At 37.6% G+C, this 27,917-nt stretch overlaps 2 protein-coding genes across 3 annotated transcripts in view; one reads left to right on the top strand and one right to left on the bottom strand.

The window, feature by feature from the left end:
* LOC135073855 (uncharacterized) overlaps positions 1 to 13,012 on the bottom strand; it is a 64,237-nt gene extending 51,225 nt beyond the window's left edge. The window contains exon 1 of the mRNA XM_063968078.1: positions 12,974 to 13,012. The gene's annotated coding sequence lies outside the window, so the exon portion shown is untranslated. The remainder of the gene's footprint in view (positions 1 to 12,973) is intronic.
* LOC135073854 (zinc finger MIZ domain-containing protein 1) lies at positions 3,799 to 16,261 on the top strand. Of its 2 annotated transcripts, XM_063968076.1 has the most exons (11): positions 3,799 to 4,166; positions 4,822 to 4,971; positions 9,296 to 9,425; positions 9,531 to 10,296; positions 10,387 to 10,519; positions 10,628 to 10,838; positions 10,950 to 11,287; positions 11,372 to 11,519; positions 11,604 to 11,945; positions 12,438 to 12,641; positions 12,990 to 16,261. In XM_063968076.1, the coding sequence occupies exons 3-11, from the start codon at positions 9,327 to 9,329 to the stop codon at positions 13,149 to 13,151; spliced, it is 2,403 nt and encodes an 800-aa protein (XP_063824146.1). In that variant the 5' UTR covers positions 3,799 to 4,166; positions 4,822 to 4,971; positions 9,296 to 9,326; the 3' UTR covers positions 13,152 to 16,261. The 2 variants fall into 2 exon arrangements, with proteins under 2 accessions (XP_063824146.1, XP_063824145.1); XM_063968075.1 differs by having other exon boundaries at positions 11,372 to 11,945.
* The last annotated feature ends 11,656 nt before the right edge of the window (positions 16,262 to 27,917 follow it).

The following is a 27,917-nucleotide window of genomic DNA, read 5'->3' on the forward strand; positions in this document are numbered from 1 at the left end:
TAACTCAAGCCCTCAAATTCTTAAGCAAACTGAGAAAAATAGCACAGTTTCTAATTATCACTGTGGGATAGTCCGCTCGTGATGTCATAAAATAAAAAAAGTTGTGGAGACCAATACAATAAAATTAATACCACGTTGAAGACGACGAGTAAACCGTCAGCCTTATCAGGTAAGCGGTTGGAGACGTCATAAATTGTTTTGTTTAAGTCTAACAATTGTGCTGGTCTACCATCCACTTTATTATCTTTATACAGTAATTTTAGGCAAATATCCACAGTAATTTTAGGTTTAAGGCAGATAGAGCCAGGTAGACAAAGTAATAAAAAATCATATTTTTACCACAGTAACGTTTGCAGATGTTTTCTAGTACCTAAATGACACTGTAAATTATTAACTGATGTACATATTTCAATAAATTGAAGTATACATATTTGGTTTTAACAAAAGAATGAATGAATCCATTAAATATCTTCTTACTTATTAAGTAACCATTAAGCACTACTTAGGCTGGGTTGCTGCACCATCTTACTTTGACTTTAACAAACGTAGAAAATCTGTCAAACTCCATACAAAAAACACCGGTTTAAAGTTAGGTGGTGCAACTCAGCCATAGTATACCATTACGCAGAAAAACCTTCGAAAGTTACGTGTCAACCTATAAACTGTCCCCATAAAAGCCTGGTGACAGACGCAGCGTCAGCAAGGCGGTGGGTTATTAATATTTTTATGAATGGGCCCGAGGGCGGTCGTGGCGCGTCGGAACGCGGACGGACGAGCGCCGGCGCCCGCGCCGCTTTCCCGACTTTCCACCGGCCGCGCGTGTGCGCTGACGAAAAATGCCTGTTGGCCTTTCTTTCATTTTCACTCGAGAAAGTCAATTTCCTAGTCTATTGTTATCGAATCTCCTCGTTTAGTTTGATTGTAATATCTTCCGCGTATAAACTACTTGTTTTTGTATATTTTATTTTTACAGTTTTATAACAACAACTTACACTTCAGCGGATCTGTAGCACTTCTAAATAGAATGTGCTCACGGGTAAAGGAACTACATATAAATCGCCCTTGTTTTCAGGTTTATTTTACAAGCTTGTTTAGGACTTTAACTTGTGTTCGACAAATATATTTCAATTTATTAGCACTGCATTGTTAGATTCTGTAGATAACACAAACATTGATTATTACACCCAGTAACTACTCGTAGTTAGCAAATTATTATTATAATAAATTACTTTGCATTGTTTTAAAAATAACACTTTTATGAATATTTCCTTGAGCTACTGGATTAAAAAGGCAAGAGGTAGCATTACTCAACGATGTCCGCAATGACTGTAACATCTTATTTTATATTGGAAACCTTCCTTTTCCGGATGTTATACTACTGGTTATAAATCATTGGTTATTCAAAGAAGTTATTTAACGATAATAACGCAGAATTTTACGATATTCTCCACAAGTCGTAATGACTTAGCAGAAGAAACACTTGTTGGTACTAAGTACATAATATTTAAAAATATTTATCTGCAGTTGGAGATAAGAGTATTTAATTTATGATTCAGGTGCAAATTATTCATTTCATAACAAATGTTTTTCAAGCTTCTTTTGTTTGTGTCGTCTCTTTAAGTCTTCCAGTCTCGAATGCCGTCGGTTCATTTGAAGATCACGTTGTACTTTTCCAAAATTAACACGATAATCCCACAACTGGTCTGGAATGTCTATTGTTGCAGAGATAAGGAACGGACCCTTCACCAGTCCAGTCCTTCACTCAGGTAGACAGGCTGGAGTCGACGGTACTTGTTATTGCAAGTTCGAATTAGCAAAATACCACTTGATAAAATACGGACGCAGCTCTAAGCATGGATGCCAGGATAGTTTGGATGCGAAAGGAAGGGTGATAGGGACTAATAGTTGCAGTTTTGAATATTCCTGAAATTAACCAGGTAGGAATTTCTCCGTAGACTAACTTCGAGAAATAATGAAATCTTTCTGGGATAACAACCAAATAATAAATCATCACCCAAATTACACACCTTAACGTCAAATAAATATTATATCACCGAAGAAGGAATTGTTACACTGATAATATCCCATGACCTTATAATGTAGGTCATTATCACAACCAAGCCTATAAACAAAATTAACCTTACTAAGTAAGGTTTAAAATCAAAGGAAACTTCGTGCGAGAATAAATCTTTACACTACAAGACGGATCCAGCCCGTGTGTCTCTCTTTGAATGTAAACATTCCCTAATTTTACTTTCTAAAGTACGAGTAAAGGTAATCATTAGGCAAAGTGTAGGATACAGTGACGTCACACTTTTTCAAGGTACTGGCATGGCAGGTAGATTTCACTTTAGGGTTAACTTAACGTTTTTAATTGTTAGCTTGTTAACCGGCAATGAGCAATAAAATGACGCTCAGGTAGAGGGCACTTTGGTATCAATGACCAGTGTGATCATTCTATAGGCAGTTAAAATATATGCGACACTGAAACAAGTGACACTGAATATTTTGAGCAAAATAAATAACCAAATAATTTGTTTCTTGTAGATTTGTTTAAACGATTTCAAGGTCAATGACGGGTTTTAGTATTATTTTCTTATAAATCATTAGCCAGAAATAAAAGACAAAAAGATTATACCAGAACTGCCACTGATATCAATATGAAATAATGTTTTGTCGCTATTGATATTAAATTACCATCTGGTGTATATTTATTTAATGTCACCCATCCAGTTGACAATGGCAGTAAAGTCGTTTTGACTGACCAATTTAGCTTAATTGCTGATTAGCTAGTTACATTGTGGTTATAGTTAATGTTTTTGATACAAAATTTTGTTCAAATATTGAAACTGGTCTTACTAAGATTTAAAAAGACGGAATTTGGTCATCATGAATAATTAATTGTGTTCTGGTATTTTTGGAAAATTCCCAAGAAGTAGGAGAATGGGGAACTATAGGAGTCTAAATGAAAATTTCGACCATTTTGTAATTAGGAACTGAATAAAATACTTAACAGCTAGATTTGTCAGATAATAGAATCTCCATCCACACCGACAAATTCATCTATTATAGATTTGGACTTTTGAATTCCGAAATCTTCGTCTCAATTAATCAATCAGAATGTAAATGAACCGATTACAATAGTGTTGCGATCGCGTGCAACGCTGCGCTGGCGGTCGCAACCCGCAAGGACAGCGCAGGACGAGCATCCGTCCTCCATCGTCACGCGCAGGTAGCGACCAGAGGACGACATGCCCATTGTTTATCGATGCTAATTATTATGCCCCAACGCAGACGTTTGCAGACCGCCGCGTCGCCGAGCCGCTGCGCAAAAACTCTCGATACACGTCTACCTGAGCCTGAGAATAATACGATGAGTTATTTTTATTCACCTCGTCATCGACCTTATTCATCAGCGTCCTCGACGATCATCTCATCGACATCATAAATAAAACCAGCGACCTAAAATTTGGGGAGAAGCATACATTTTTTATAAAGGCATTCTAGTTTGATCATTGAACTAATCTCAATGACGACAGAACGCTGCAACTATCGCACTCGCAGTATCGCGCTCGATTGAGGACCGTTACGTGAAAACGTCGAGCGCGCGGGGCGGGGCAGAGAGCCGATACAGCGACTCGCGACGGTGGCGCCCGAGCGCGGCCGATCGCCGAGTGCCGAGACGTCGTACGAGCGGGGGAAGCGGGGGTGCGCCACTTTATCGCGGCGAGCTGGCAACGTCGCCATCAGGGTGGGAGCGCCCCGCGCCGCAACCTCTCACTCACCGTCGCCGGCTCGCTATCGCCATCATCCAGTGTTACCTTTGACGGTCGAACGCGCGGTCGTTCGCCGTCAGTGACGTCGGTGTCGACGCTCGTGCAACACGTCTATGATGTTTCGGTGATTTCAAAGTCGGACTTGTGAGTGGACGTTAACTCATTACCCATCAAATACTGGAACACAGTGACAAATAAAAATCAAACTACCCTGGATTTGGATGTTTTTATGGATTGTGAAAAGTGACAATTTGGATTTTTGCGAATCTAAACAGTGCAGTGTACCAACAAAAAAGGATTGCAACTTAGTGACAAACATTGGATTTTGATCGGATGAAACTGAAGTGCTTTTTGGAAAACGGTGCCCGCCTTGTGAAGTGAAAAATCAAAGTAAATAACAGTGAATTATTAGAAAAGTTTGGAAGAAGTTTGTTGATTTTGTTTGGACAAGTTTAAAATTTTCTCTAAGTGTTTTTCCGATTCAATAAAAATAATGAATCAAAGTAACGAAAATTTAAACACAATAAAAGTTCCTGAAACTTGTCTAAATAAAACAACTTGCACATCTGCCACCTGTCATAGACTAGCGCACGTTGGATTTTGCCTCAGCTGATCGAGTGACGGATCTTCGAAGCGTTCATCGTTGTGCAAAACGAGTGAATTATTGCCTGAATGGAGAATTTTCAAGAAAGTGATAACACGTATTTTATTTGCGTGACAAAGTGAAAAAATCCAAAAAAATCTGTAAATTGGAAAAGAGTGAAAAATGTGCTGAGAAAAAATTCTGGATTTGCAAAATCCAAAATATTCGATGCAAAAATAATAACAAAAAATGCGCTGTAAACGATGAACGTTTCGACGATGGTTAACGTTCAATAGCAAACGGCTTGAGCGTAATTTACGCGTGCCACTCGATAACAGCAAAATATGTTACGCTCGCAGCTGACACGAATACAAAATTGGAAGGAATTGGAATCGGATGGATTTTTTGCCGCTGTCAGTTTGTTGTGATGAGTATGGTGGTACAACGTGGAACGTGTTTCAGGGGGTGTCTCACCACCGACAGGACGGCGAACGCTGGTAGCACGGCAGGGTACGTGAACTCGTCTGTCCACTACGGGGGAGCGCAGGCTCCTGACCCTGGCAAACACAACCCTCAGCAAGGGACAATTGGATACAGAGTCAACAACCCTAGGTAAGTGCTAACTTTAATTTATTTAGAGCAATGCCAGTCAGATGAATTAATTAAAATTTATGCGAGTAAATAAGCAATGCTTAGATTTTTTTAAACTCAAAATAATTATAATAATAAAACAAACATTGAGAAATTTCATGTTCTACCGAATATCATCCAGTTTGTAATTTTAAACGTTAATCTAACTAACCGATTACACGCTACTGATAAACTGATAAGACAAACTTTTGACAATGACATTTTTAATTATTGTAGTAGGTATGCCATTTGCCAACGCGTAAAATAATAACAAAATTGAAACTGAAAAAAATATATGTAGGTACTTATAAAATTTTTTTTCTGTTTTGAACATGACTAGACCGTTAAACAGCCTCATAATACATTATATAAGTAAATAATAATATATATGCAAATGATATTCACAAATATTTCATACTGTGTGTAGGTACATGTAAATTTGATAGTTTCGGTAAATGCACCTAAACCGCGTCTTAATCTTTATCAGTAACGTACCAAAACACCATACATGTTTTTATCTTATCCGGAACAAGTTTGTTTACATTTCAACAAAACGCTGAAACGTGACTCGGCTTACCTGCGTAGCCTTATCGTTGTTAACAAGCAATAAAATCAAAAATACTGACTATGTAAATACTTTAGTGTTGTAAAGACACTTGAAATTGTCAATTAAAAATTATAACGGTAATCAAATTAATAAAGTGCCTAATTAAATAATTTAGTTAACTTTAAATGTGAGAGAATTAAACGTACGGAATCCCTCCATGAACGGAGGGTGATTTAAAAGTATACAAGTAAGTGTGACATTGTCGACCGCGCATCGCTGCTATTATAAATGAAATGTGCTCTTCCATTCACACGCACAAACGCTTCAGGGCACCCAGAACTCACACAAACACGCAGCGAACTCACACTGCCAAAGAAGCTCGCACACATTAGAGTGCGCACTCACACAGCCACACAATGGGAATGCAAGCGGTGACTGCACTTAAGCGCTTACAATAAACACAACAAATAAAATATTTCACTTAACTCAGAATTCTTCATTCGAATCAATTTAATTTGTCACAATAACAAAATTTTCATAATAACTAAAAATACTTATAACTAAAGAATAGAAACTACGAGTACATTGCGCTTCGCGAAACGCAAATGCATTTTTTTCGTATCATAAAGTAAAATAATAATTTGATATAAAAGAAAAAGTCTAAATAAAATAACAAATTGAAACAAGAAACTTCTAATTTAACGCCAACCGTTACCGATATAATTATTGTGAACTATAAAATATTATTATAATAAATAAAAAACCGAGCAGGTGCTAAGTCGAAGCGCTCAACGGCTTTGTTTTGTAGTCACCTTTACAAACGACATATTGTTGATGGCTGCCTACCTCTATACAAAACCAATAAGTAAATAATAATAAAACCGGGACCGGCAACGAGATTGTGTGAACAGAACACAGGAAGTCTACCTCATTTCAAGGGTGGTAACAGGGCAAACTGTTACCGAGTGAAATATTATGAATAAGGACAATTGGGTTTATGAAACTTTAAAGCCAATGTAAACATAAAACAACGAACCACAAACACGCCCAGTTTAACAGATTTATAAGTAATGTTTTCAACGGCCCGAGCGGTTGGGGGCGGATGCACTGTCACGAGAATGACAACTATTGCACCACGTGACTCGCAAGGTCGAAGAGATGTGAATATGATGTCCTGATTGACTCATAAACTGAAATGATAACAGTTATAGAACCACCTATTAATAGAGCAGTGTGATTCACTCATAGCTCAATTGAGATATTGATTTAAATCGAATCATATCAATTTCAATCATCAAACATAGTTAAGCCGCATCAAGACACTTTCGTTTCAATTTTATCACCGACAAACAAATTATTATCGGGAGCATAATAATAAAGCCCCATATTGACGTGACCGGGCCCACTTACCCTAAGCGGGCGAGTCTAGCCGACCCTTCCCCGGCCATTGTGTCGTATTTACCCCGGAACGCTCGCCTCCATTTGTAAACCCCCGGAATCCGCTCCTTGAAGCGTGATTCATTCTCTCCGACCGATCCCAACGTCAATTGAAAAGAATGAGATAGATATCGAAATATTAATTAACCAATTAATCTAATCTATCCTCGTCGCCATTACTTCTATCTTCTAATTATTGACATGCCGGTGAACTTTTAATCCAATTTATTTGATTATAGATGTTTTATTAACTTTAAGGTTAACTGTTGAAAATGTTATTAAAATCAATACGATAAAAATATGGATTACAGTTCACGGTTAGTTATTACATACTAGTTAACACAAAAACCATTCTGTTAATAACGTTAACGCTATTATAGCAATGGCAATGTGCGCACAAGCCACAATGTGAAGTGGCATTTAAATGGGGGTGACCAACTGTCGTCGAAACACTGGGGTGGAACACGCCACGGCTTCACTCCGCCTGATAGTAATCTATACGGGACTTACAATTAATACCTTATTTAACACTCTAACACGAATAAGAAAACTGATATGTATATCAAATTATTCTAAGAGATCTCACCTACCAAAATAATTGAAAGTATGAAAACTAACGTAGAAAAGTTTTCAAACTATGAAAACATGAAGAGCTGTCGTTACTATCGATTCAGTGCACGATTATCCCCACTGCCAATTAACAAGGAATCCAACACGTCTGCGCAGCAATCTAAAATTAACTGCAGCCTATGTATCAAAATACCAACGCGTTACTCGCACATCTCTCAATACTATGCCAAACACCTTCCAGCTTCTCGAAATAGCGACATGCCTACTCATTCATATTGATTTATTTGGGCGTTATGGAAGAAATACAAAGTCCACCTTGAAGAAAATCTAGCGATTTTGTAATCACAAGCGAGGCATTTAGAATTTGATGTAATCGAAAAAAAAACATTGAATACCTTCCAAATATTCATGATCTTCCGAAAGAAGCATCCAAAAAACAATGTTCCACGAATTGTCGCAAAAGGAACGCCTGGGTCGAGCGCTTACATTCAAGATCCCAAATATTTTGAACAGAACGTAAGTGATTATTCGGATGTGGTACCACTTTTACAAAAAGTGCACCAGAATACACAGATTTTTTGTGGGCTACACATTCTGGTCGGCAAAAAGAAAAAGGCTGAGACATAACTATAAAAGAAGTGCAGGTCGGGCCGAGTTTACCTAAGGAAGGGCCCTTGTAAATCATCCGCAGTGTCGATGAATAGAGGCGACGTCGGATTGAGCGTTGTTGACTTGTGTGTTTATTGATTGTCGACGCTACTAAGTATCTGTTAAGTAATTTTGAAGAACACTTAAGTACAAGCCGTTGAAGGCATGAAATGGCTGTATGATTCACGTTGATGAATCATTTATTGATTACTGAATGAATATAGATAGATAGGGCCAAAAGATAATGATGATAACGGGCAGCAGAGTAACATAAACTTTCAACTCATATTTTCGAAATACGAGAAATGTTTGTTGTGATGTAACCGAGTTTGCCATTCATTAAAATAATTTTATAAAAGTGCACAATAGCCCAATATTGTTGCACTACTACAGAGACGCGGGTAACAATGGGCAGCCCGTGCGAGTGTTTGTCGTGCATTTGTCGAATGGGAATTATTAGGAAGGGCTCCGGGACGGCTCGGGAATTCGCCCCAAAAGCAGTTCACATGAATCGCGCTCCCACTCCGCGGCGCCATACAAAAAATCAAACACATCCCGAGAGAAACACAGGGGTAACAGCGCGTCACTCTACGTCCATATTGATTTTTTTCTTTCATTGTTAGTAAAATAATAAAATCTCTGTACACCTTAAAAAAAGATCTTGCTTCGATAGGATTTGGGTCGAATATTGAGTCTCAGTTTATTAATAATCGAAGCGTTAACGTGTGGAATGTTCGGCTCTACAAGGCCGCTTGCAATAGAAACTGCTTGTATCGTGAGTGAAATAAAATTAACTGGACCGATTTCACATTCAAAACCTACTTGCTCTGTAACTAACCGACGATTTGCTGTGAAATCAAGTAACCGTTGATAATTGTAACATTACACTGGTAAAACTGTAGAACAAACTGCGTCTATCAAATATTTAACTGATCTCGGTATTTTCTAATAAATAACGTCTTACAAACATTTGATAATCAAACATCTTAATTCCTCGGAGATGTGAAATTCGACTGGCATTGTTTCTACATGAGTTGTGAAACTTAAGATGATGGTATAGGTAATTTCTGGAACTGCAAATATAAAGTTATATTTTGTTATCAGCGGCTATGGGTGCGCCGGCGGTACGGGCGCGATGAGCGGCGGGGGCGAGAACGCGCAGTTCGGCGCCACCGCCGCAATGGTCGCCGCGGCCACCACGGCCGCGATGCAGGACTCGCAGCCCTTCTCGCAGGTAACCATCTACCAGCACATTGACAAGACACAAAAGATCTTTTAAATCTGAACAACAAATCAATGATTTGTCTTCAAAAAGTCATAAGCCTTCTTTCTGTTTCAGATGCAGAACAATATGACTATGGGAAATCCCCAGTATGGCGCGATGAATGGCTACGGCCAACAGCGCAGCCACAACCCGGCCATGACAGGCATGGGAATGGGCGGGAACGGCGCCATGAATGGCATGAACGGCATGACTGGCATGGGCCAAATGGGCAATGGGGGGATGAACGGCATGAACCCAATGGCGCAGATGGCCAATATGGGGATGCACGGCAACATGATGCCTTCGCAAATGGGCCCGGCGCAAATGACAGGCTCGGCCAAGATGGGTCCTGGGTACCGGCAGCGACACAACCCTTACCCCTCTGGAACCATGATCATGAGCCGGAAAACCCAATACATGGGGGGACAACCCGGCTTCGGCCCTGGGCAATATCCCGCTGGTTACGGAGGTCGGCCTGGATTCCAGGGCCAATACCCACCTCAGCAACCGCTAGGTCCATCTGGGAATTTCGGTGGAAACATGAGAGGAACCATGAGGCAGTCGACGCCACCTTACTCAAACCAGGGGCAATACTTCAATGGTGGCGTGCCGAGCCAATTCCCACAGCACCCAGGTGGCAACGGGCAATATGGAGGACAATATAGTGGACAATTCGCACAAGAAGTGGCCATGCGAACTAACATGAGTTACCAGCATAGTCCAGTGCCTGGGAATCCTACGCCGCCTTTAACGCCAGCCAGCAGTATGCCACCGTACATCAGCCCTAACGCCGATGTTAAACCCCATTTTAACGAGCTCAAACCACCGATGGGTATCCAAAGTAAGTTTTCAAAACCACAAGAGATAAACATTTTTACATTTAATAAAAGAAGACGAATCGTAACTAACTTGTTTATATTTTTTGTTACAGACGATGAGCTCCGGTTAACATTCCCTGTTAGAGATGGTATTATACTACCACCATTTAGGTTAGAACACAATTTAGCAGTTAGCAATCATGTATTCCAATTGAAGCAGACGGTCCATTCAACGTTAGTATGGAGGTAATTTACTGACTTCTATCTTATTATTAAGATATGCTTGCAATTTTAGATGTTCTGAAATCCATCTGTTAGTAAAATGGCACTAATTTTAGTTTACGTTGTTTCCAGGTCGGACCTTGAATTACAACTAAAATGCTTCCACCACGAAGATCGACAGATGAACACGAATTGGCCGGCGAGTGTTCAAGTGTCAGTCAATGCTACACCATTAATAATAGATAGAGGCGAGAACAAAACATCACACAAACCATTGTACCTGAAAGAAGTATGCCAGCCTGGCAGAAACACGATACAGATCACTGTTTCGGCATGCTGTTGTGTAAGTATCTTAAACTATGAAATAGATAAAATTAATAATAAATAGAAAATACCTAGCCAGCTGTACAAATTGTGATTAATTACAAAAATTATAATAACCCTTTTTTTTCAGTCACATCTATTCGTACTGCAATTAGTCCACCGACCGAGCGTCCGAAGTGTCCTCCAAGGATTGCTAAGGAAGAGGTTACTGACAGCTGATCACTGCATTGCCAAAATTAAGATGAACTTCAACCAAGCGCCGGCAAACAACAATGGATCTAATACAGCAAACGATAGGGACAGTGTCGAGCAAACCGCCTTAAAAGTGTCATTAAAATGCCCAATCACGTTCAAAAAGATCACATTACCTGCGCGTGGGCATGAGTGCAAACACATACAATGCTTCGATTTGGAGTCGTACTTACAACTGAATTGCGAACGGGGGTCATGGAGATGTCCAGTTTGCAAGTAAGCATGATTTATTAACTTGTACTTTTTAATAGTTAATTGTGAATTTCGTAAACCTGGTACTAACGGATATTCTATTTACAGCAAACCAGCGCAGCTAGAAGGTCTAGAAGTTGACCAGTACATGTGGGGCATTCTCAACACGCTTAACACATCTGACGTGGACGAGGTGACTATCGACAGTGGTGCGAACTGGAAAGCGGCAAAGAGTCCTAACAATAGTGGCATTAAGGTAAGTAAAGAGTACATACATTTATTAAAAGGAAGATCGCGATTTTGCACTGATTCTTGTACTAAAATGATTATGCTATTGCAGCAAGAAGATGATAGCAATGACAACAGTGTAGGAAAGAGGAGCAAAGCGGTATCGCCAGGCTCCATGAACATGCCCACCATGAATAACTGGGATATGAACCAAGCGTTATCTCCTTACCTGCCACCTGACATGAACACCATTGCTAGCGGCTCTATGATCTCCTCGTACAACCAAAGCGGTCAGAATAGAAACCCTGGGTCGAACAATCAGAATTACGACTTCGGGATGAATAATGGCCCTGGAAGCAACGAGTTTGCAGGCAATGGACCATTATCACACCTCAACGACAGCGTCAATTCCTTGGACCCACTGAACGCGATGGAGAAGAGTCTAAACGAACAGGTATGTACACATTTCAATGACAAATCCGTTTTCCATTCTCCTTAAGTAAAAGGATATCCAGTTCTTATGTTATTAATTATTGCGTGTATAAATGGAAGTTTCCCTTTCAATTACACAGAGTACTAAGCTCATTTACGCAATAAATTAATGTGTTTATCACTAAATATTAATTTAATTCTGAAATTATCTGAGGCCAGATGTTTGAACGCTTTGGATATTCACATTAACATAACCACCTTGTAAATTACACCTTGGAAATTAGGGAGCAATCACGACGTTCACTTGAGAACGAAAATTACATCGACACGCTTTGACGATAACTCCGATAAATTGATTTAATCATGCCCTAATATATTTTACATTGATCTGTCCAACGTGTGTAAATATGGATATCTTCGATCGTAATGAGGCTTGAAACCTGACAAATGAAGTCAAATTAGAAAATAAATTGAAAAAAAGCAGCACAAAACTGACGATTCGTTCAACCTGCAGATGCCTCATACACCTCATACGCCACACACACCTGGATCAGCGCATACGCCGGGTGGCGGCGGCGGCGCGCATACGCCGGGCTCCTCTCACACGCCGGGCCCGCCATCTGTCGGGCACCACAGCTTGACCGACGTTGATATACCCGCCGACCTCAACTTTGACCCGGCGGCCGTCATCGACGGAGAGGGCACCGATAATCTCAACGTAAGTAGTTTTGGTATTTGTAAGGGCGCGGTTTAAGAAACGAATTCTATTTCCAATCTAAATACATAAGCACAGTTTAGAAGATAATAATGTAATAGGAAAGCAAATAGTATTGGTACCTTCTCATTAAACGACATCTAAGTGCATAGTCTCGTGCATCATCCAAGGTTGATATCAAAGTCTAGTCATAAATCATACTTCAAACTGCCAAAGCGATATTATACTACATTCGCCAGCATTTTGCGAAATCCTTGCCTAATAGTGAATTTGCAGAAGATATTCTACATTAGTTACATGAAGCAAGTTAGCAATTAAAATCAAGTCTGACCCACCTGTTTCCATTTTCAGCTGTTGCCGGAAACGAGCGTAGATCCGATGGAGCTGCTATCATACTTGGATGCGCCGGCGCTGGGCGAGCTGCTCGCCACGCCCCCCTCCTCATCCTCCTCGGCCGGGTCGCACCCCCCGCGCGCACCCTCCTCCGACGACCTGCTAGCGCTCTTCGAGTGAACCTGCAACACACAGATTCTCCTTGCAGACACGTAACGACAAAATGCCGCGGCCACACATTCACCTCGCTCATGTTGGAGACGAGAGTTGGAAAATTACCTTTAATACCATAACGGTAAGGGAAGTGCAGTTGATTGTTGTTTTTCACATTTAATCCGGAAATTTTGATCTACACACGAATCCAATGTAGGGCCGCGGCGGAACTGCATCACCAACCAATGTCAATTATATTCCTAACACTTGACTCATAATAATTGACATTCACTCATTTCGTTACGCGATCTGTCCGATCGCTGTGTTCTTGCGGCGTTGATTTAACTCGCTTCAGGCCAGAGATGCCCGACATTGTGATACTAGATTTTAGTTCCTTCTCCGCTGCCGGCTACGTTGAACATTGTGAATTAACCTTGTCAGGATCTGACACCGCAGGCTGCACAGTCCTGACTGCAGCGTTCAACATAGTCGCACCAAACGTCTTGTTCAAACAATGATGTTGGAGAACATTTATTAGGTATTTAGGTAAAGTATTGAGGCGAGGCGTGCGCCGCGTCGGCCATAGACACTGCGGTGTTGTGCATGTATAGTTCCTCGCACCGCCGCAAACGGCGGCGCTACTGAGCTCCTTATATTCTAAACTCTAGCATAAACTGTGACACAAATTTTCATTGATAATTCAAGTTCTTATTCGATATAATATAATCGATTAGAGTATTAGATTTGTGTCCATGATTTGTGAATAATTCGCCGGGTGTAAATAAAGAGTTATTTTATTGTGCTAGTTGGTTTGGTAACCCAGAGCGGGCGCGGTGCGGTGTACATATAGCGTAGGCGCCGCCGGAACGCTCGGAGGCATTATGAATCTTATAGTTCCTATTGGATGCGAGCGAACTATAATGTTCAATTGCCATTAATTGTAAAATATTCCTTGACGTTTTCGCATATTCTGCATTTTTAAATGGTAAGAAACGATAGGATTAGTGAGTATAGCGCTACTCGCATAATGGGTGATATAATCTAAATGAGTTGTTTGAAATCAACAAATTAAATGGTAACAAATTAGTTACAAAACTATATTGTAAATGTGAGTGCAAAAATGAACTCTGTTAAATTATTTTGCGTTATGTGAATCGAAGAATGATAGAATATATTTTAATTTCTATATAAAATAATGAACTGTATTATTTGTAAATATGAATTTAGTTAAGAATATTATATTACCTAGTTATATTTAAGAGAACATGGCAGATACTTATATGACGGCCAGTTTAGTATAGTATTACTAAAAATTTAAAATCTACACATGGTTTTACATGTACATAATTTAATACAAAATACCATATAATTCAAGGCTACATGCATTCAGAGTACAGAGTCACAGACTAATCTAATAAGAACCATGGAGATCTCCTTTTATCCAGTTTTTAGAACTATCATCATCACAAATCACATTTAATTTTATTTAATTAATTTTCTGATAATACTTATCAGTGATCTCAAAGCATTTCATTATTGAACTTTAATTACTTGCCCACTTTATAACAGAAACTATGTATTGGTATGTACTTACTTTACTTTCTCTAATAAATTAATCATAGCTATAAAACATCACAATTTCACAATATAGTATAAATTTTTAAATAAATATCGTCATTTTATGCATTTTTAGTCAAATATTTATGGAAGTAGTAAAACTTTTAGAATTCAATTATACATAATTATACTGTATATTTATTACATGGTTTTTAAAAAGAAAATTTGTTCTGTGCTCTGATATGCTCTTCTTTCCACAAGTGCAAATATGCCAATTTAAATAAATTAGTAAAATGTCAATATGCTCATCCTGATTTTGAATATTTTTGAGAAAATATAATTCATTTGAAATTAAATCGTAAAACTTTAACAAAAGTATTATGAGTCTGTCAATAATTTTAAACTAAAATCAGTATGATTTCAACAAAAAAATTATGATGAGCATTTTATAGACAAAAGTATCTTAATTCACATATTTTCAAATGTTTTCATTTTATTGTATCTTGACATGAATGCGCTATATTTGTTTTACATTGGGAATTATACTTATTTTGATACTATTTATAAGCTTACTGTTAATATAATGCATGATTGTCAACTATCAAAGAAATTCTAAATGGAATTAAGTTCCCATAAAATTCAAATCATTACTCCATAATTCATTTAGATGTTGTAAAATTATCAAGCATGTACTGTTACTGTTTATAAGATTTAAAATAACAGTTTATAAAGTTATCTCTAACTTAGAGTTGTATGTAAAACTGTCGATCTTTTCACTAACTTATGTAAAAATTGGTGATTTGCGCATCTTTACTTCAAGCTATGAATATGGACGCCTCTTTAGAGTTAGTCAAAATATTACGAAAAACAATAAAATTAGTGTTATACAAAGCAGTGGTCAATTATTCAGACAAGAGGGTGAGAACAAATGGCCAAATGCCATTCAATTATTGTTTCATGAATTGACTAAAACAATTAAGTGTTTGTCATGTATGTCTAGTTGATCACAGCTTTACATAAAAATATATACTTTTAAGGGACCTTCAATTCCAGTTAGCTAGTTCTATTTATTGTAGTGAATATTGCTGTTGGATGGATCATCATAAAGATTTTTGTGAGACCAAATAGTAATTTTTTACACATTTACCTGTTTTAGGTAATATAAATAATGAATTTCTTTATATAAAATCAAAAATATCACAAAAAATGTATAGCATATCACATTTAAAAAAAAAAGCACAAAAATCAAATTGAATGATCCATCCAAATGAGTAAATGATTACAATATATTTTGTTGAAAATTATAATGAACTGCTGTGGAGTAGTAGATTTTGTGCTCGTACAAATAATATGCAGCATTTGGAAATAAGTGAAAGAAGAATTCTAAATAAGGTAAAATGTGACCCATGACCCGAGTTCATGCAGCCAAACTGTACCTACCTACTGTAGTATAACTTTTGAATTTAATGTGAACATTTTAGCAATCTGATTGATACCCACTGACATACATTTCGAAATGTGTAAAATGGAAAAACATAACATTTTTATGTTATTGAAAATAAAATGAATCCAAAAAATTATATGCTGTTTTTGTTTTATTTACTTTAGACAGTTATTACACCTTCCTAAAACCTTCTAATAAAGGCTACCTGGGCTTTAAAAATGGAACTTATTGTGCCCTAGTAGACCCAGCCGTAGCCAGATAACACACACACATACATCTTATTCACATTACACATAGATTAAGAAAGCTACTTACTTACCTCGGCATTTATTATAATAGATTTAAAGGAGAAAGGCCTATGAATAATAGGTATTTTTAGTCACAAAACCGTCTTCAACTTACTTGCTGATTACTGCCAGAAAGAATATCAGGATTTGATAAAAATGAATCTACAATACCTAATCGGAGACTGGGGACCTTCTTTGGGTTTGGGGCATGTTACACAAAACACAACTACTCCTATCGGAAAGTGACTAAACTTCACTGTTGTTGACTTCTTGTTGATTTCATAATTTTCTTAATTAAGTTACAATCAAATAACAGTGCATACTTAATTCTAATTATTTAACATCTGACTTACCTCTTCTTTACCACTTGAAATTAATATAACTAGTGTTTAGTGATTAATCACAAGTTCTGTTTCATTTCAACGATACGCAGCAAATCCATAAATTCACGGGGATAACACCGTTGCCAGTACTTTTTGAATATCAACAAAGCCAATAATTCCACTTGAAAACTAAAAGTATTATGAGATTTTAATAAACAAACAAACACAAACATTGAGCAGAAAAACCACTGGTAAAAACTTTTCAAAATTTATGACAGCTAAAGTGTTGCCAGTGGTAATAAGTAATTACCCCATTTTTCCATCTACCTGTATCCAATGTCTGTCAATGTTATTTCAAAATGGCAATGCCAGATTTTGTATGGAAGGTGGCGTCTTTTTTTTTTCGCGCGGCTATCGACTAAACTTTGTTTTTTGTTTACAAAATAGTGTAATAAACCAAACTTACTATCACATGTATACCTCTAAACTCAGTCTGAACTGAGTTACGAGCGTTAGAAGTTTGATGATTTTACATACTAGATTTGCTTTTTGCGTGCAAGTTTTGTAAGAAATTGCAACAAAATATTGCGCTATTTTTTTTATGCGCTGATTCTGCTCCACACTGATGTCTGGAGCCTTTAATGGATGGTATTGTTTGTTTACACATACAATGTCACTATTTTGTTGCAATTTCTTACAAAATGGCAATGCCAGATTTTGTATGGAAGGTGGCGTCTTTTCTTTTTCGCGCGGCCATGGACCAAACTTTGTTTTTTGATTACAAAATAGTGTAATAAACCAAACTTACTATGGCATGTATACCTCTATACTCAGTCTGAACTGAGTTACGAGCATTAGAAGTTTGATGATTTCACATACAAGCTTTGCTTTTTGCGCGCAAGTTTTGTAATAAATTGCAACAAAATATTGCGCTATTTTTTTATTGCGCTGATTCTGCTCCATACTGATGTCTGGAACCTTTAATGGATGGTATTGTTTGTTTACACATACAATGTCACTATTTTGTTGCAATTTCTTACAAAACTTGCGCGCAAAAAGCAAATCTAGTATGTAAAATCATCAAACTTCTAATGCTCGTCACTCAGTTCAGACTGAGTTTAGAGGTATAGATACATGTCATAGTAAGTTTGCTTTATTACACTATTTTGTAATCAAAAAACTAGGTTTGATCGATGGCCGCGCGAAAAAAAAATGACGCCAATTTCCGGCATTGTCTTTTGCGCGCAAAAAGCAAATCTAGTAATATGTAAAATCATCAAACTTCTAAAGCTCGTAACTCAGTTCAGACTGAGTTTAGAGGTATATACATGTGATAGTAAGTTTGGTCTATTACACTATTTTGTAATAAAAAAACAAGGTTTGGTTGATGGCCGCGCGAAAAAAAAAGACGCTAATTTCCGGCATTGTCTTTTTACTTATACATGCTGCTTCATGAAATGCATTTGAATTTGAATATCTTTTCTTCCGATTAACAGGGTGTCTTTTCTAGATATTAAAAATTATAGTTATAAGAGTTAACGGCAGTTAACGGGCCGGCCGCTGCCGAACCATACAATAACATTATGTTAAAAAAACACTTATAGGTACAAAAAAATAGTAGGTACAATAAATATTTTTAATTATTAATCAGCTTTTCTTCTAACCCTATCAAGAATATTTTTTAGAGTAACTGCAGGTTTATCAATCTAAAACCCTTAGCCATTAGGTCATCTTCGCTTCTTCTCATTATATATTTTGTAATCACACTAGTCCCTTTTACTCGTAGACCTATTTATTAAGTAGATAAGTACCTACTTTATTAAGCGCCACCAGGTCATGAAAAGTACCTAATTATTTTTTATAAAAATATCTAGATCAAACTAAGGCAGAAAAGAACGATCTTTAGTAAGTACACGTCAATTGAAAGAAAAAAGAAAAAAAAAATGTGCTTATTAAAATATAGTACAAAATTGAAACTTATTATATAATATTTTAAGTGCTTCTATTTATGTAATAGATGTATAGCAGGTACATAACCAGAGTGGTGAACTAACTTGATGCTTGAAAATATTTATTGCAAATAATAATATAAATTAAATGCACCATAAATAGACACCCAACTTTGGATTCGGACCGATGACCTTGTAGCGTTGCAGTTTTGGCTGTTTTCACAAATTGATTTTCTTACTCGATATTTGGATTTAGGATACCACTAGCGACATCTATTGGCGTGATTTGGAATTAATTTGCAATAGATGGCGCTTTTTGCTCAGTCAATTCAAATATATTTTAATGAAACATTTCCTAATGTTTTTATTTTGATTATTCTATTTTCAAATAGAATATTTTCGGTGTTCTGGAAATTGTTTTCATCATGGTTTTTATTAGTGTTTACTTTTCTTAAGCGGCGAAACGAAACGTCTCGCGATTGACATCGCGGCTGTCAGTTGAGCTGTCAAATCACTTGGAATTTTGGTCGATCGTGCGCAACCGCAATTTTATTATTTTCGGGGATGTAATCCCCTATGTTTCAAATCGTGTGATGCAGAATGCATCCACGATAATTTATTAATATAATTTTAAAATATTCACACATGAGGTAAGTTCCCGTCGGTGGTATGGTATTTCATGTGATCGTTTCTATGAGAAATTCCCTAAATCCTATTCGGATGAGGGTATTGGGTTGCTGAAGACTGCGAGTGAAGCTTAAATTAGCGAACAGTTTTCATGCGGGATTTCATTATTTTATAATTTAAACATAATGTTTTGATGATATTTCATATATTTTAATTTCTCTTCATTTCGTATGAATTATTTCTCCTTTCTAAACTGCTGATCTCTTCGCATTTCCTCCTTGTCATCAAACCTCTGTCTCTGCAAGAGTTTGAACGCTTTCCTGTCGAGGAGATGCAAGAGCTTCATCTGGCACTGCGCGCTTGAGGCCGTGGAGGACGCTGCTTGTAGCCTAAAAGTGTGCGAGACCCGTTGGACCCCGGAAGAAGAGAGGAACGTTCAGGGTAACGGCTTATAACCGCATGGCTTCCAAGGTACACACTTTTCCATCCTTCAAGTAGGAGTCTTTCCGACCTGACATCGCGCAGTTATCTTAACTAGTAGAGTCTTTTAATATTTAGGCTGAGTTTTAAGAAATTTGTAGTGGCAATAATATTCACCAAACCGAACCTAATTAACGACCCTGAATCCCTTGAGATTGGCACTATCTATTACAGTAGTTATAATATCGTAACTGTCAACTGTATTCAAGCTTACGAGACAAAATAAATTGTGTCAATTGAGAGGGAGCTGTTTTATTTACATTTTTTTAATTTCATACAAGGAACGGTAACTCTTATAAATTTCTGCAAGCCGGACAACCTCTTTTTCACGTGCAGACAATTCACCATCTTCTCAGTCTGCACCGGTGGCGGTTCAATTCCAGTCACCAAGCCGCCAGGAAAAAATCCTTTCTTGCAACCTGCCTCATACATAACATGAGTAAGTAAAACCGGATAAACTTGTCCAGTTAAATTAAAACTGACTTAATTATAACACTGGATTATATTCTGAGAATTCTGCGTAGGTATACATACAAACTGAAACCATAAGACTATTAAAAATATAAATAAAAATAAAAGATGTAAAACCTACTGTTTGAATGTTTGTAAAGCTATGGAGCCAGCTTTTAGGTTGTATACTCGTTGGTGCCTTCTACTCGAAGATCTCAGGTGTTGCTATATTTTTAGATAAAATGTCCCTACGGACAGACTTTTAGTAACCTACTTAGACATCAAATGCATATCAATTTCATCATAGTCATAGTACTATGAAGTCGTCATTTATTTTAAGTAGGTTCGTTCGTTTCAACCAAATGACGTCCAGTGCTGGACAAAGACCTCCCTCAAGGATTTCCAAAACGACCAATCTTGCGCCGCCTGCATCCAGGGTCCCGATTGCGCTAATTTTCAATGTAGATCCAAATCATTCGCGCTTCATCTCCAGTCGCACTCCGTTATCATTCTATACTCTGATTTTTAATTCGACGGAATTTTGTCAATTCAGAAGTATTGCCAACATTGAAACATTCCCACTAAGAATGGAGAGCATTTTCACAAATTAAAAAAGAATCCTTTCTTGAATTTAAGGTTTCACTTGAAAAACTAAGGCTTAAAAATGTACTGATCATTTCAAAATGGTTATTTGAATTTTTACTATCATATTTTTGAAGTTACAAAAAAAATTGGGAAATTATCATTCTATTACTGGACTCCCTGGCCAATAATCCATAGGTTACAAACCTTTTTTATGAAAATCCTTTTGTTAATAAAATCTTAGCTTCATAAAATAATCAATTTAACAAGATGCCAATTTTATAATCCAAGTTGATTATGATGACGATAATGATGGTTGATGATCAATACATATTTTCGTTTATGATATTAAGTTGTTTTACTGTGTTAAAAACACGTTTTTTCCTATTTAATCTCTAAAATGTACATAATAATTAGTGTATATTTATTGAATTCACAAAACAATAATTATTCATTCTTGTATGTTGTACTTGATGAAATTTCATTTCATATTATTTATTAAACAGTACTGTACCGTTATTCGAAGCCTTTATAATGAGAGTAGTGTCTGTCTTTTCCTGTTTGAGTACTAGTTTTGACGTATAATCTGCCCACGTGACTTCCGCTCCGGTCCCCCACCGCCTAAGCACGCCTCAATTAGCGACACTAGCGCCACCAACGGTAGCTCGAAACTAGGTTTCGATATTCTCGCCATTGGTGTTTTAGTTCCCGTTCGAGACGGTCGTAGAATTAGCTCCGCTAGTTCGCGACCCATCTCACAGGTACTAGTCGTGACGTGATTCAGGTAAAATATTACCATCATAATGTAAGTACTTTAAATTATTATGTACTGGCTGAAAACTTATAAAAATTACTGTGATTACTTATTTCGCAGTGTAATTTATTTTTACAACGGTGTTACCGTTCGGGGGTAGATTGCATTCAATCTAACTCAGTGTAATTTTAAATAATTATCTTTCTTCTCTAGTAATACTTGTACCTAACGGTATTCCGTTAGACGTGTTTCAAAAGTAACATTACTTTTTAGCAATGTTTGTTTCTAACGGTTTTTCGTTAGATATGTTTTTAAGCTAACTTTTCTTCTTAGCAATGTTCGTACCTGACGGCGTGTTCCGTTAGATGTGTTTTAAAACTAACATTCCTTTTTAGCAATGTTTGTGCCTAACGGTTTTCGTTAGATGTGTTTTAAAACTAATATTCCTTTTTAGCAATGTTCATTCCTAACGGTATAACACTCCTTTTTAGCTGTGTTTGTTCCTAAGGGTTTTCCGTTAGATGTCTTTATTTTCAAAAGGAAAGAGGAAATATTATGTCCACGTGCAGAAGAGGAGCAAGAGTTGGCGTAGAGGTCAAATCAAAGGATGGTGTGGTGTAATGTGATAGTCGCAAGATGTGATTGCTTGCTACAATAAGCTGTAAGTACCAACTTACCAATACCATTTCAGACATACGAATTCCATCGGACGGATTGTGTTGATTTATAAATCAACAAAATAAATAAACGGTAAACTACCTTTATCAATATGCATCCGGGGAAAGTATGAAAACTTCCACTAGGTAGGGTAGCGTACCGACGTACCTATTCTACCGCCATTATGGAAGTCTAACGCATGGCTTATAACCCAAGAGTGAAGTGTGCAGTTGTCCTATTAGGATACGGTGCGTAGGTATAATAATACCTTTGTGGTTTTCTTAAACTATGATTTCAGGAAAACACTATGCTGTTACTGTGTAGATAAACAGTGAGTCTGTGTAATAAACGGTGAAGGATGAACATCGTCTATTCAGCCTGATACGCAGTTTATTTGATGCTAGCGGCGTCTGGAAAATTTTTCGGCAGCAATACGATCGCAACTCTGCTCCGCAGATCGATCTGAGATTTCGCCTTATGCTAAATACCTACAGTGGAAAACTCAAACTGGCTACTCGGCAAGCTAGATGGCAGTGTAACCAAAACGCAGCAGCATAATCCTGTAGCGAGGGTAAGTTCTCTTGGAGCAAACAGGGAAAAACCAGGAGCCGGAACATTTTCTCCCTCATCCCACCGGGATAGGAGAAAACTCAAACACTCAAGGAGTCTCATATTGAGCCAGGCAACGCCGCTCATTTTTATTTACGTCGAGAGGTCTTAGTAAGGCATTGGTCCAAACCCTCTTGTTATCCCTCATCCCACTGGGATAGGAGATTACCCAAAGAGAATCGGACTCAAATCATTACATTTCGAGCCGAGCAACCTCGCTCATTTTTATTTACGTCGAGAGGTTTTAGGGCATCGCTCTAAACTCTCATGTTATCCCTCATCCCACTGGGATAGGAGATTACCCAAAGAGAACCGGACTCAAATCATTACATTTCGAGCCGAGCAACCTCGCTCATTTTTATTTACGTCGAGAGGTTTTAGGGCATCGCTCTAAACTCTCATGTTATCCCTCATCCCACTGGGATAGGAGATTACCCAAAGAGAACCGGACTCAAATCATTACATTTCGAGCCGAGCAACCTCGCTCATTTTTATTTACGTCGAGAGGTCTTAGGACATCGCTCTAAACCCTCATGTTATCCCTCATCCCACTGGGATAGGAGATTACCCAAAGATAACCGGACTCAAATCACTACATTTCGAGCCGAGCAACCTCGCTCATTTTTATTTACGTCGAGAGATCTTAGGGCATCGCTCTAAACTCTCATGTTATCCCTCATCCCTCTGGGATAGGAGATTACCCAAAGAGAATCGGACTCATATCATTACATTTCGAGCCAAGCAACCTCGCTCGTTTGTATTTGCGGTTCAAAGACATGAGGGCATCGTCCTAAATCCTCATAATTTTTGAAGAGTTATAGAACCCAAACGCCTTATTCCACGGCAAACGAAAATAAGTAAAGTTGCCGAGTAGACATGAGGGCTTCGCCCTAAATCCGCATAACTATAAAAGGGTCTGAAATTCTATTTAGCACGGCAAAATTAAAGTAATGTTGCCGGGAGGACATAAGGGCATCGCCCCAAATCCTCATAATTTTCAAGGGTTATGGAACCCTAATTAAAATGCCTTATTTCATGACAAAAGTAAGCTATTTAAGACCTGCCATGGGTAAAAGGTGGAGACAGAGATCATGAGATTACGCAAAAATTACTCGATTCGTGTCAGTTTGGCTTATTTCATTACTGCCGAGATAAATAATAAATAAATAAATATCCTTGGACATTTTACACTACGCTCCTAGTCCCAAACTAAGCAAAGCTTGTACTATGGGTACTAGACAACGGATATAAACATACTTAAATACTTTTTTTTTTGTAAATACATACATATTATAGAAAACACCCAGTCCAATACAAACAAATATGTTCATGCACACAAATGTTTGTACTGTGTGGGAATCGAACCCGCAACCTCCGGAATAGTAGTCCGTTTCGAACCACTACACCAACCGAGATGATACAAGGGCATCGCCCTAAACCTTCAGAATCTTGAAGGATGTTAATTAATCGGGGCCGCAGCTTTGCGCCCTGAATTTTTGGTACCGAACAGTTAACGCCTGGAGAAATTAAATAAACTTAAGCCTTTATGCAGCCTCTGCATAGTAAAGTTACAACTATTGACCTGATAGTCTTTTAAATAAGGTATACATTCATAGACGCTTGGCGGGTACCACAAAGTACTGAATACTAAAATAAGTATTTGTCTGCTATACATACCTATAGTACACCGACAGACTCATGCAAATGTTCTGACGGCAATTGATTCGCACAGAAAGAGTCGCGACATTCGCGCCCTTACCTATTGGACGACTTCATTCTGGGGTAACTCAGGACCCATCCTTGCTTCGGGGTCAGATATAACCCATGCCCCTATTGTAATAAAAGCACACAAGTCTGGATAATAAACACAATGAAGTCGGTCCTTACCTGTATAAAATAAATAAACAAAATAATAACAGTCTTACAAACTAGTAACAGTAAAAGGTGAACTCCATAAATACAAAATGGCCTAACCGAGTCTCGGTTACCAAAAACATACAGATCAAGTCACGTAACGTTACAAATCCTAAAGCATTGGCTCTTCTCATGTTATAACACTACAATTCATGATTTGCGTGAGGCAAAGAGCATTTTAACCGCCAACTTGAGGCGCTCAGGGCACCCAATACCAAATACTTATGATCCACATTAACCAAAAGTATAAAGCTTATCTGAGCTTAAAACAAATTGGGCACGCTGCATGGTAACGCATTTCGCAATTGAATTTCACTGTACAACGAAAACAGTGACTTTAGTAAACCGTACTTACTAAATATATATTAAACCGCGTAGGTTTACATACTACAATTTGTTATTTTCTCATTTATACAAGCCATTACATTCGTTGGAGAAAAGATTGCATACCAAAAGTCACACAAGTCTTCAGTCTCTTAACTGAACTTTCCGTGTGCCCTATTATAGTGTCAGTGACTACGTCTTGTCTACTTAATTTAAGTAAATAAATATAATTTATTATTAATGTCATATGACACCATGTCATATTGTTAATTCGACCTTTTGTGCACCTCTGTGGTTCAATAAAAATTGTCGTATGAATATGAACGACTTTTACGAGGAGTTAAAGGGAATAAATCAAAACCTTCAGTCCAAGAAAGTAATTTAACTCTGATTTTTCCAATTATCACTGTGACCTTAGGGTCACACAGAAGTACATAAACATGGTTGGAATTAATTTTGGATAATGTGCCGCACTCTTAAGCTCTTTGCTTGGGGCCGAAAGTCCTTCGCCTACCTACATAGTACAATTTACAAAATTCGTATTTGATGTGATTTTTAAATCCATCAATTATTATACTGTAACGAAGGTAGTCACAAGCAAAATGTTGTGGCACACACAACTGTTTACGAGTTAACTTGTTTTAAGTACAACAGCCTCGTGAAATATTCTAATACCTACCCGACTCGCTAGGTCAATAAAGTAATTTGTCTCTGCTGACTATTGTCACAAAAATTAGTACTTACCTACCTACTGGCAACTTAGGTATGTACACTTCAATGAATCATGAGTGACATTGGCGATGATATAAAACTTAGTGTTACACAAACATCATTACATAAATATTTTTACATAAATATTATTACATCGTGCACAGAGCGATCGTCCAACGGCATTCAGGGTGATGAAAATAAATCATTCGAAATTAAACCCGATGCCCACCCTAAGGGCCTTGATGAAACCTGATAAGGTTTAGATCGGCTACGAAACTATCATTTAATTCTAGCTGTGCTTGCGACTTCGTTTGCATAACTTTTCTCGCTTTCGCAACATTCTTATTGATGCTCCGCTACTATTGGTGGTAAAATGATGTTATTATGATTTTATACATAGAATTCGTGGTTAAAGGACTCCAACACAAAGATAGTTTTTGTGTTGATGCAAACAAACTCTTGTTCAGCCCTATAACATTATTATCATAATTGTAATTACAATAATACATAATTACATATTAAGATTGCTCTGAATTAAGCTGGTTGACTAACCGTCAATAAGCTGATCTAGCTGACAAGTTATTACTGTTAGCCCTAAAGATAATGGTCGCACAGTCTTACCACAGCACCGACGTTTGTAAACCGCAAAGTTTACTAAGTTTGTACTAGGAAAGTCTGTATTATTATAAATTTTATCAATTCCGACTCAAACTTCGCTATCCCTAGCGAACAGCGATAACGCGGAATACTCAGGCAATACAAAAGTATCGTACCTATACATAGCCGGCTAGCTATTGTCACCTATTCATTACACCGTCCACCTAGGCTACGGTCCTGTAAAGGTTTATAAATATTAAAATCTGAGCTGATACCTAAATGTGGGAAATGTTGGAGATCATCAAACGCCCGCTATCGGCAAGCGACTTTAACTGTACCAGTGAATATTCTTATCCATACCTAATAATTATTCACTCCTACCGAAGCTTATTAAATTCATCCAACGGTCTGATACTGTGAGTGAGGGTGGACGTAGCTTTTGCGCCTTTTACATGACGTAAAGTAACCGATAGTTCATTATTACATAGTTGTTAATAAACGATGCATTAGACGTGAATTTACGGAGATGCAGATGCAGGTTGCGTTCTGTAAAATATTATAATGTACCTACACACAGTACATTACCACTCAGTAGACAGATAAGCTAAAGTTCTAACTAATTCATAACATTTCTCACTGATCAATGTCTTATTCTTCAATTGATCACATTGGCGATTACACAGCGCCACCAGGAGATAATAGACACGTCTCTCATTATAAAGGCTTCGAATAACGGTACAGTACTGTTTAATAGCGACGTTTTACCTGAAAATAAAACGTTTATTAAACATACTTACCTTATTCGAAGCCTACTTTTTAAATCTACCTGGTGTCATAAAACACAATGGCGAGAATATCGAAACCTAGTTTCGAGCTACCGTTGGTGGCGCTAGTGTCGCTAATTGAGGCGTGCTTAGGCGGTGGGGGACCGGAGCGGAAGTCACGTGGGCAGATTATACGTCAAAACTAGTACTCAAACAGGAAAAGACAGACACTACTCTCATTATAAAGGCTTCGAATAAGGTAAGTATGTTTAATAAACGTTTTATTTTCAGGTAAAACGTCGCTATTAATAATTCAAAGCAAAAAAGGCTTATTACATCTGTATTGTCAAAAAATGACAGCTGTCAGAATTCCGTCGAATTAAAAATCGGACTTTTAGCTGATGTGCGATTTGTTGTCACGGTAAAGTTCACGCGCTAACCAAGACAAAACAACAGATTTATGCACTTTTCATTAAAAGTCTGAACACCTTACTTTTGAAACTAAAATTACTAAAACACAGCAAATGTTCTTGAGTCAGAAAAGCGAGTCTTGACTCTTGACCTCCGAAAATAAGAATCTCCACTTCGGTTCATCCTTCGCCACCTCTTGCAAGTTATCGACACGTGGAGATTACACAGGTTCTTAGCAACTTCACATTAAACATTGTACTCTGAAAAAAAATACTGTGCGGGAATCAAACCCGTAACCTCTAGCATAGTGGTCCGTTACGAACCAAAACACCAATAAATAAAACGAAATCATC

The sequence above is a fragment of the Ostrinia nubilalis genome, chromosome 8 (genome assembly GCF_963855985.1).
Source record: "Ostrinia nubilalis chromosome 8, ilOstNubi1.1, whole genome shotgun sequence".
NCBI lineage: Eukaryota > Metazoa > Arthropoda > Insecta > Lepidoptera > Crambidae > Ostrinia > Ostrinia nubilalis.